Genomic DNA, 12255 nt, shown 5'->3' on the forward strand with positions numbered 1-12255 from the left:
GCCCCAATACGTTATGTAATCTCGTAGCGTACAAAATATCGTGGGGAAAGCTTCTCCTTCTTGTCAATATCTTCTGTTAATAGAGCCTCAACCTTAAGTAAACCATGTCCCTGAACTTGAATTGTATCTCCCTCCTATGCCCATACATCTTCCTCTTCATGATCTATTGGGCTCTCAGGAGATGCCAATATATACTCTGTCCCTCCCCTCCATGTATTGGTCAACACTGGATATTGATCGACGTTGTGTCTGTAGTGTATCAAGTGAGGTGGATCCCGCTCATACAAATCTTAAAGGGGGTGGTATGTGTCGCGGTGTGGTATAAAGTATTATACCAATATTCTGCCCACACAATCCATCTGACCCACAATTTTGTCGTATCTTAGACAAAGCAACACAAATGTCTCCACACTCTTGTTGATCGCCTCTATTTGGTCATCTATTTGAGGATGATATGCGGCGCTCCTCTTATGAATCGTTCCTTGTAACATGAATAATTCATTCCAGAAGTGGTTGGGGAATACCTTGTCTCTATCTGATATAATTGATTATGATACTCTGTGTAAGCAAACCACTTCTCGTATGAATACTGTCGCCATTGAGATCGCCGTGTAAGGGTAGCGTAATGGAATGAAATCGACATACTTGCTCAGGCATTCCTTGACCCCCAGCATCACCGTGAACCCCTCTGATTGGTGCAACCACTCTATGAAATCCATGGTCAATTCCTCCCAAACCTTCTCCGTTAAGGCTAGGGGTTGTAGCAACCCTCTTGGCATCATGGTCAGGTATTTGTATTGCTGGCACACATCACACCACACCACCATGTCTTCTACATCTCTGCACATCCCAACCTAATAAAGCTTTGTCGAGAGAAGACTGTAGGTCTTCTGTACCCCGTAATGTTCCCCTACTGCACTCTTGTAATACTCCTGCAATAACCTAGGAATGTACTTCAATGTCCTCGGTAGCACAAAACGGATCTGGTAGAGTAGTTTCTCCCCCTCAATGCTATCGTGGGTCACTGTTTGGATCCTATAGCAACTCTGCTAGCATTTTCCTCAACCCTTTATCTTGCTCGCCCTCCTATCTCATTGCTTCCCAATAGAGGACCAAGGCTACTGATAATGCTGTCAGCTAAGACTCTTCCCCCTTTCTTGACAAGACATTTGCGGCTTTATTCTTTAACTCTGGCTGGTACTGAATGTTGAAATCATATCCCAACAACTTAGACGGCCACCTCTGGTGCTCCTTAGTCACCCTCCTCAGCTCAAACATGTACCTCAAGCTAATCTGATTTGTTCTAACAAGAACGTGTCGTCCCAACAGGTAGGCTCGCCACTTCTTCATGATCAAGATAGTAGCCATCAACTCCTGCTTGTAAACCAACTTGAGCCTCACCTTAGCAGTGAGCACTTTGCTGAAGTATATGCAATCGGTTGCTGGTCTTGCATGAGTATTGCTCCCAGTTCACACCCTAATGCATCTGTCTCCACCACAAATGGCTACTAAAATTTTGAATTGCTAATACTAATACACTGGTCATGACCCACTTCAGTTGTACGAAAGCATGTGTTGCGGCTTCCCCTCACTTGAAATTATCATTCTTCATCTAATCCCCCAGTGGTCATGCTATTATGTTGTACCCCTTCACAAACTTTTGGTAGTATTAGTTGAGACCTAGGAATCCCCTTAACTCCATCAAGTCTTTAGGTACAGGCCAGTCCACTATAGCCTCTGTCTTGGATAGATCTACTGTTACTCCTGCCATGATCACCATATGCCCAAGGTGCTCCACCCGGAGCTGTGCAAAGGAACATTTCTTCAAATTGACATACAAATGGTGTTCTCTCAACTTCTCTAATATTGTCTTCAGGAGCTCTACATGTCCTGTATTTGTATCACTGTAGGTCAAAATGTCATCGAAGAAAACCAAGACGAATTTTCTGAGGTAAGGCTAAAATATTCTATTTATGAGAGACTGAAATGTGGTTGGTGCGTTAGTGAGGCCAAACAGGGACTCATAATGCCCTTCATGTGTCTTGAACGTTGTCTTGCACATCTATTAGTTTTATCTTGATTTTGCGGTATCTCGATTTAAGATCAATTTTCAAGAAGATCATTGCCTCATAAAGCTCATTTAGCAACTCATCAATCACAGGAATAATATACTTATCTAACACCATCTCTTTGTTCGAAGCCCGGTAGTCCACGTAGAATTTTCAACTGCTATCTTTTTTTTCACCAACAGGACTAGACTGGAGAAAGAGCTCACACTTGTTCTAATCCCAGTCTTGAGCATCTCTCGGATCAACTTCTCTTTATTATCCTTCAGAATATGAGGATACTTGTATGATCTGACATTGATAGGGGAGACACCCTCCTTTAATGTAATAATGTGCTCGTGTTCCTTTGGGATGGTAACTTGCTTAGCTTCTGAAAGATGTTCGTAAACTATTGTAGGAGCTGTTGGACCCCTTCAGGTAACTCTGACAACCTCCTCAATGATCTGCAACTCCACCGAGTAGCTCATCCATACTCTTTTTATTGACTTAACTACAATTTTGAGCGACACCATAGTTTTGCATAAGCTAGCATCTCCTCTCAGTATCACCTTCCACCCTCCATTTGGAATTCTATCGTCAGGGATTTCCATTCCACCGTCTCCTCAAGCAACTGCAGCCACTTCATCCCCAGAATCACATGTGTGTTGCTCAACATCTAAGGGAAGTCTTTCACCACCTGTAGGTCATGTAGTGTCAAAACCAACCCCTTGTAGATTCCGTGAGTTTTCTCCTTTGCTTTCGAACGTGTCCTCCATTTGGCTCTCTATGGAAAAAAAACAAGTCTCCATGGTGACAAACCTTTTTTTTTCGTTTCCGATCTGATTTGCCGAACTTCTTGTTCCAGCACATCCACTTTCTTTGTTATCATCCCTCAAAGATGTTGTTCTTATACCAATTTGTTGCGATCCCGAACCAAAATCAGCGAACAAATAATGACGAAATTGCAATAGATAGGTGGGAAAACTCAAACCATGGTTTCTCTTACAAAAATAAAAGGAAAACAAGAAAGATACAATTATGATCTATTGTTTGAGAAATAAATCGTCTCTCCACAAACCCAAGACGTCTCTAGAAGCACCGCGAGAAGAAAAGAAAACAACAAACAAAACATGCATGAAAATAAAGCCTAACCCTCTTCTCCTAAATACTTCCCTAAATCCTTTCCAAACTTTCTCTCTCAAATCCTCCCCCCCTCCCAATTCCTTTCCTTCTATACGTGAGCAATGGCTTCATGATTTCCGCCTGGTCCCTGGAATTGCTCCCTGTATCGTGCTACGGGTTTGTCCTGCCTGAACCGACCTCCCACTACTTTGGCTTGGGCTGGCTAGTCGGACCGATTCTCCTTGGACCAATTCTGCTAAATTACCATGGGGGCACGTAAGAGGTTGCTAATCTTGTTTGGGCTTAGGATGTGGAGAGAGATGTGAGAATGATTTAGAATAGTGTTTAGAGAGGAGAAACAAATAAACTAAAGTTAAAATGATAACTATTTTATCTCATAACAAATTGTAAACTCGAAACCACCAAGCACATAGTAAAATGAAGAGAGTATTTTTCTTACTTAAATATTTCATTTAACAATGAAAATCATAAAACATTTTAGCCCATATTTATAGGCATTATAAGATTTTTTGCACTACCACAGCTGGAGGAAAATTGAGACGAAAAATTAGGGGAAACGAAGAGATATCCATTATTGAAGAAATTTTATTTACCTATTTTTAATGCTTCCTTCATTTCAAACTATACCATGGCATTCCAAAGATGTCCCTAAGTTAAGGGGGTATTTAGTATCACGTAAAGCAAAAAATTAATTTTTTTTTTTTTGAAAATATGCTTGATATTAACGGTTAAGGAGTAAAAAAGCAATCAAATTGTTGAGCAAAATATAAGAGATCTTGAGATTTTAATCAAATTAGATATATTAGAAGTGAAGCTGGGTTAAATGTGAATACATTAAAGAAAGAAAAAAGTGTCAAAATGGACAATTGACTCTTTATAGGAGGTCATTTTAGTCGCATGGTCTATAAATCCGTTAATTTAGTTCCAGCTCTTTTAATATGGGATGAAATAATCTCTAGACACTTTAAAGGGAGGGCTATTTTAGCTTCAATCAAAGGATTTTGGGGACTATAATTTAACCCTTTTATAAACTTTGTGACTATTGATACCATGTGAATAGTCAAGGGATCATTTTGACACTTGCTAACGCAATGCGATGAATAATACCTTAGAAAATTCTTAAGGAGTTTTCATAAAGAATAGAATTTAATAAACAAAATATAAGGTATATTTTCAATCTAATAAAAAAAGTTGAATGATGTTTCACTTCAACAAAGACTCGTATCGATAAAATTTTAGGTTTAGATGAGATATTTATTGAGCTTTGAAGCGATACACTTAATATTGTGGTGGTTTAATGAATAAATTTTTTTTGCAGTGGTTTGAAGAGATATAAGTAGTGGTTTGGATATATATTTGTAATATTGTAATGGTTTGATAAGTTTATTTTCTTGGATAGATTTTTTATGACTAAAAGGATATGCAAAATTATTAAGAAATAAACATGTTGATACCAATATTTAAAACTAGAAGAGATGTTAATTGCTGTGCTAATTATAGAGAAATTAAACATATAAATTATATAGTGAAGGTATTGGAGAGAGTGGCGAAACATAAAGTCTTTGAAAATTTATTTTAATTTTAGAGAATTGATTTTTCCTTATTGTAGGAAGGTCTGCTGTTAAAGTGATTCTTGTGCTTTTTTTTATTAAGAACTACAAAAAATAGACAAATAATCTTCACTAACTATAGAAGCGAAACACACCTTTTTTTGCATGGGTTTATAACACCGAAGTGTTGTAAATGTAAATATCCAACTTCGAGTGTTAGATATGTAAATACATAAGAATTTCTGGTATGTATGTAAACTTTTCAATGGACCAATTATAATGACTGATGATTGGCGCAGCATTTTGTGGACACCCAGCTGTTTTCTGTTCTATCGGATTCTCGAATGTCCAGCTTCGAGAATGAAAAGCCATTACAGTGAGCACTTGCGCTGCTCGTCCGTGGATTAAACCATGATGGAGAAAATGAGGCAGGAGGCCTCTTCGATAGGAAAAATTATTATATACGGACACCGACACGTATGCATACGGTGTCCGTTCTCACCGTTCATCATAGCAACAGTGGGCCTTATTTTAATTTTTTTAAATTAAAAAAAAAATTTGATGAACGATTTTTGTATACGGATACCGTATGCAATAATTTTTCTTTCGATAGGCGCCTGGTTCTGCTGCAGTGCATGTGTGCGCCGCGGTGGTGGAGCTCTCGCCTCTGAAAGAAAATTCCTCAGGCAGAATTGTTGCATTGTGCGGCCATATGATCAAAATGAGAACCATTCCATTTTTTTAGAAGGGGATGGCCATGATTAGATTAGAATTTGTAGGTCATTTTTTTAAGAGTATTTTCATTTTGTATATGTAATTAATATATGTGCTTATTTATTTATTTATTTTTTTTTATGAGATGTATAGCTTAGGGATTCGTTTTGGGATCAGATGTTTTTTTTTTTTTTTTTTTTACTTTTTTTTTTTTTTATATTTAATTTGATTTGTATATGTTTTAATTTAAAATAACTTATGTTTGATATATTTAATTAGGCATTGTTTGGCATTGTGTAGTGCTATTTTTGCATGTTGTTTTGTAATTTTAAAAATAGATTAATTTAGTTTTTAAAAATTAATCAAAATTTTTAAAAGTTATCTTTTTAGTATTTTTAAAAATGTTTATTTTTTTTCTAGAAATATAAAAATATGTGAAAAAAAATATACTAAATAAATATATTTTTAAAAATAAAATTGATCTTAAACAACTCCTTTATCCTCCTGCTCAAGATTTTGTTGCAGCCTGAACACAATAGAATTGGAAAAATTATTCCATACGGATCGGACACCGCACGCAAGAACATAAATCACCTGATCTACGGTCTCGATGTATTTGGGTGAGCCTAACCAAAATTTAAAAAAAAAAATGGAAATAATCCTGACCGTAGATTACTGTGATCTACGGTAAGGATCGGACACTGCATGCACGCATGCAGAGATGCATGTGGTGTCCGCACGCAATAATTCCTCATAGAATTGAGGTTTTCTGTTCATCACATTCCTTATGATGAGACATTGACCCAATTTCTCTTTACATCGGTGCAAGATAAGTTTGAAGTGATTAGATCTAACGCAATAAAAGTTCGATTGGGATTGGTATTACAACTAATAATTGATGCATTGCTCATGCAAACATTGCTTGAAACTACTGCTGTAAAGTAATAACGACAATTGGTTTTTATGATAAACATTATGGATTCTTAACTATGAAAATCGAACACGTGATATTACTGATTTGATAACAGCTTTAAATGTAATAACTCTAATAATTCTAAGTTCGAAGCTCCATTATTTTTTTTTAATAATTTTTTGCAAATATTATTAGTCCATGAAAAATTAGGATTCCTTTAGAATGAAACAAAAAATGTTTAAGTAAACAATCGTCAAATGTGATATCATCAAGCTAGTATTCTTTTTTTTAAGAGCTAATGCGTTGAGAATTTAATAGGACTATTTATATTTTGTAAAAATGCGTTTTTATTAGTATGTGTTTGCAATTATTTAAATATCATCTCATACTTTGTGAAGCTTGATGCGTGTTAGAAAATTTGCGGCAGTAGAGTAATGAATTATCGTCTTAGCGTTGCATGAGGATTCAACACACATTCAGATAAAATGAAATCAACATATGATGACACCAGAAGTTTTACATGGAAAACCCATAAAGAGAAAAAATCATGGGGCCTAATTCAATTATAAAAAACAATTATAAGTTGATGATTACATATGTTCATTGTCACATAGACGGGAAATAATTACTAGATTTTTTTAAGGTACAACGTCGATTGACGACCTCTGGTTAGCGATGGTTGATGACAGTCGATGACGGTCGGTTGTGGTTGGCGAAGGTTAGCGACGATCAGCGGTGGTTGACCGCGACTGGCGGTAATCGACGGAGGTCAGCGGCGGTCGCTGACTGTCGGTGTTCGTTGGCGGTGATTGGCGGTAGTCGACGGCAGTCGATGACGCCGGGAGGTCAATGGTGATCAGTGGTGGTCGACGGCGGTCTGCGGGGGTCGACGATGGTCTCCCATAACAGGGATGATGTTGGACTTGAACTCCTTCTCAAAGCCTCAAGTTCTCTCTCCAGCCTCCCCTTTCATGTGAGGGGTGTAGCTCTATTTATAGTGTTCTGGATATAATTAATGCAGGAAGATGAAGCAGTTTGATCAGACGGTCTGGAGAATTTCTCTCGATCGGATGATGTTTGATGGACATTAGGGTGTCTTAACAATGTCGGAATTGAGCAATCTCAGGCTTGTTGGATTCGTCTTGTTGAGACGCTCGATTCGACAATGAGATCGCTAGATTCGACATCTGTTTGACCTTCCAAATGCCTCCAGAAATTCTCCAAGTGTGGTTTTATGTTTTATGATTTGATCTGGGCTTGATCTGACTCGAATTAGACTAATTTTATATCATTGCGTCCGTCTCATCGAGCCGGTCAGTTTGACTATAAGTTTACTGAAATCATAGCTCTAGATGACTCTTAATTGAACTTTGAATGTTTCTTGCTCAAAAGATTGCCTCAAGATTTGTATCATGCCTCGAGATTCGTGATGGATGATGAAAATTTTTTTATTTGTATCATGCATCGAGATTCGTGATGGATGATGAAAATTTTTTGGTGGCGTATCAAAGCTAATTAATATTCTTATTTGTTTTGTATATGATAAGTTTGGGCTATTAGATCTATTGTCTTTTAAAAATGTAGATTCTGATAGTTTCATCATATACCCTATCAAAGGCCTACTCATTGGTCTTCTCTTCCTTAAGTAATATATTAGTGAGGGATTTATCAAATTCAAAATACCATATGAAGTACTCATTAAGGAGCATTACTCGAGGATTTATGTATAGGATTTATTGATGTATCTTCCTTCAAGAAGTCACTCTTGAAGATTTTTAGTGAGGAACTTATCCAATAATTAATTTCTTTCTTGTCCTCACTAATCACGGAATTTAAATAGATAGTTCTCTGGACATGTTATTTTATTGACCTTTACTAGGGAGTCTCTCATAAGTATTTTTAAGTGGAATGTTGTCTAATACTAGATTTCCTTCTAAGTCTCACTCAATATGAAGTATTTTAGTTACATAGAATATATGTAGTTTTTTGTCTATGGGCTCACTTATTAGGATATTTCCTTATTACTTTTTAGTAAGGGCATAGTTTAATACTAGGTGCTCCCTCAACGCTCACTCGAGAAAGAAAAAAATTTATATTCTTCATAACAATATTAAATAATAAAGTTATAATCTAATACTTAAAAGTTAGATAAAGCAAAATTTATTATCATCAAATCAATGATAAGAAATACAAAAGTCAAATGAATTCATGGAGAGCAATAGGAAGTTATTTATGTTGAACTCAAGTGTTTTACAAGGGTTTTATAAGTTCTTCAAAGTGATGAATAGGATGCTTGAATTAAAAAACCACAATGATTTCTCCTTTTTTTTAGAGAGTAAATAGTCCATAGAATCTTTTTGAAACTTTCATGTACGCATATGAAATCTTGTAAGGTCGCTTATTAACATACTCTTTTTCATTACAATAATGATATTTTCACTTGAAAAAATTAAGACTCGTACATGTTAGATTATTTAGAGTTGCACCTTGCTATTTAATGGAAACTGATAGATTATTTAACTTATTTTTCTTAAGTGGTCCATAATTAGAAAGATAATGAATTGTAGTCATGCTTTAAGAGAATTTAGATAGTAATTCTACTCATATTATTAAATATTGTTTTTCAAAGCAAATCATGCAACCTCGTGTTTCATGCAACCGCAGCACTCATTGCCTAGCTTTTCATTTCATGGAAAATATACATGCGAATTCACTTTGTAAATGTAAGCTTATTAAGTAAATGGCTTAATATAAAACAATGTATAAAGACATTGTAAACATTTTCAGAGCAACAGCCCCACCCACCTAAAGTCCACCCCACTCAAAATTAAACAATTTAAATTTTACTTGAATATTTCAAGTCCATATATATTGCAGGGCTGTACGTTAGTTGTGGCCATTGGGTAATTATGAGAAGTCCTTAAACAATAAGCCTCACATGGCGCCGTCAAACTTCATCAAGAAGCAACAATTAAGCGGACAAAAACCTAATTAAAGAACGATTATGAACTAAAAATAAAAAAACAAAAGTTAATTAACCTAACCTCTGCTGATGACCCCCTTTAATCATCACGTAATCTGCATGCTGCAGTTGCGCATCACTAGTAAACTCATAATTAAAGTTCTTAAATCAATCATTTTAGCACTTTAATTATCTATTAATTTCTTTGTTAAAGAGAAACGAAGTATCATGCAATGGCAACTTGAGAGCTAACGCAGATTTGAGGATCCTGCTTCTCAGATTCGGGACCATACTATATGGCTTAAATATGGCGAAAATTACCCTTAAAACCAACTTTTGAGTTATCTTTACCGAAAGGCTAATCATCACTAATTGCCGCGTTTAGGGTTTTTTTTTCTTTTTTTAATAAAATTTTAAGGGAAACTTGCATGCATATCACATAGTTCTTTTGTATTTACATATCTAACTCTTGAAGTTTGATGTTTAAATTTTTATATAAAACTTTATGGTGACATAAGTTATGCATTAAAAAAATGTAGGGAGATCTACATACATACCACCCGAGTCCTTCGTATTAATATATCAATCATCTAAACTTCAATTTTGACCCACAATCACACAAAAATATGCCGAAAACATTAGAATCGGTCGGTTTGTATATTGACATTGAAGTTTGGGTTGAAAAGGAACCGGGTGGTCGGCATGTAAAGGCTCCAAAAATATTTCACTTTGAAAATGTTACTAATAATGGTATTTTCTTATGTATATTAAAGATTTAAGTGTTATGTATGTAAATATGAAATTATAGGTATTAATATGCAAATACATAAGACTTGTGTTGTATGTGTGTAAATGCATCTTCTTTTATTCATCTATTTATTTATTTTGAATAACCTCATAATTAATATGAACATTTATTTAAAAATTCATAATTTTATACACGCACCTTTTCATAGCTCATGAACTGACATGGAGAAAGTGACTAGCGAAATTGAACGTGCGTATGATAGTATAATTTCTCATGTCATAACATATATGAGCACAAATTATTTGTTATTTACATGCATACCACCCTTTTCTATGTATTTACATATTTAACACAAACTGTAATTTTTATACTTGTACCACAAAGTGCAAATATAAAAAGTTGAAGTTTAGGAGTTAGATATATAAATACATAGAATGGAGTGATAAATGTAAATCTTCTTTCATATATAGTTCTGTTATTCCATACGTAGATTTACTGAAAATGTATGAAATCATAAAAATTAAGTAAAAAAACTTGAAATTAGCACCGGTCAAAACCGCTGCAAAGACGATCGCAACTAAATACCTTCCCCAATGGTTTTAGAATCGCCGATAAGACCGATAAGTTTTTGCTGCGGTAAACAACTTCAATGAAAATAACAGTTAAAACCGATGGCCGATAAGTTTTTGCTGCGGTAATACTTAGCGGCGATCAAAACAACTTCAATGAAAATAACAGTTAAAACCGATGCAAAAGTCATCGCAGTTAAAAACCTTTCCCAACATTTTAATTTAAATCCGTTGCTAAAAGTCTTTGTTGCGCTCGAAATTGCAGCAATAACATTGATTTTCACCACTACGATTGTTTCTAAAGTGTTGTAAAAACTCCTTTCTTAAGTATAATCATTTTTTATAGAGGAGAAACATTATAGGCACAATTAAACTATTGTAATAGAATTGTGAAGAGAGTCACTTTTCTAAGTGTGATTTATACTTTATAGCCTCGATCACTCTTCTTCTTAATAGTAAATTCTTTGGTGATGGTAAGAGGTAATTAAGCGCTATTGTTGTAATAATGATTAATTATATCAATATTAACTGGTATTAAGTTTCTGTAGGGTAAGATTGTCTAGTATCATAACCAGTAATAGCTCTTGTTAGAGTGCAACAAATTAAACTTCAACTTCTATAATATAAGCTTTCAAGAATTTCAAAAGTGCATGAAAAATATAGTGGCAATCTTATATGCATGGCTAAAGCAACAAAGCAAAGTATAAACATTGAAAATAAGGGTTAAATTTTCAAAACTATTTGATATCACTCTTTTATTAAAGCAAATTGGAATTTGATCTTTCGAATAACTACAATTGTTAGGCAATGATTAATTACATTCTTATGATGATGAGCATTGTAATGAATATTATCCTTCAATAATCTTGAGCAAATTACCACTGCAAGCGCCTGAGATGATTGCTCAATCAGGTATTTTTTTCCTGTATCCAAAGGTCTCTGGGAAGAGAGAGACTATTCCATCAGGACACCAGAATCAAATTTGTGGGAAGCTTCAATGGAGTTTAGTGGGCACTTGGCAAGTGGGTCACGTTGTAATTCACTGGTTGGGTAGGTTTTATAGAGTGGTGGGGCTCACTTGCCACGTGGCACGTGTCCACTAGACTCCGGGCGCAAATTTTAGGTCCGGTGTCCTAACAGAAAATTTTTCCATGAACGAAGTTCATCGATCTTAAACAAATTAAGAAAAAAAAACGTGAAAATCTGTACTGTGTATCGTAAAAAATACTCAAAATTACGGGAAATGAACAACTTACGGAAAACATTTCGTTAAGGTGGGGTCGAATACGTTCATTCCCCCGACTCTTTTCATTATTTGGCCTCTAGCTTTCTTAAACTTAATTAGCTCTTGGTTAATAAAGGCTACAAAGCTTGCTACGTTAGTAAAGGTGTCTGCTTTGGTGGTAGGCCAATTGCAACCACAGCAAGCACTTAAACCAACCAGTGCTTCTTAGGGCATTTTTAGGATAACTTTCTCAATGCTTTGGTTTTTTTGGTTTGGCACCGTATTTTTGTTTGACTAATGCTTTCTGTTGCTTCCTATGTGAGAGGTATAACTAACTATAATAAAGTTACTGACCGGCTTCTTTCATATATATATATATATATATA

The 12255-nt window shown here is 35.3% G+C and overlaps 1 protein-coding gene across 3 annotated transcripts in view; it reads left to right on the plus strand.

Annotated features, from left to right (window-relative positions):
- The window catches only part of LOC110022034, a 101405-nt gene extending 95843 nt beyond the window's left edge, over positions 1-5562 (plus strand). For all 3 annotated transcript variants that reach the window (XM_020720810.1, XM_020720808.1, XM_020720809.1), the window contains one exon: positions 5038-5562. In XM_020720810.1, the coding sequence (XP_020576469.1) occupies positions 5038-5118 (81 nt within the window). In that variant the 3' untranslated portion in view covers positions 5119-5562. The remainder of the gene's footprint in view (positions 1-5037) is intronic.
- The last annotated feature ends 6693 nt before the right edge of the window (positions 5563-12255 follow it).

The sequence above is a fragment of the Phalaenopsis equestris genome, unplaced genomic scaffold (genome assembly GCF_001263595.1).
Source record: "Phalaenopsis equestris unplaced genomic scaffold, ASM126359v1 Scaffold000164, whole genome shotgun sequence".
Lineage (NCBI taxonomy): Eukaryota > Viridiplantae > Streptophyta > Magnoliopsida > Asparagales > Orchidaceae > Phalaenopsis > Phalaenopsis equestris.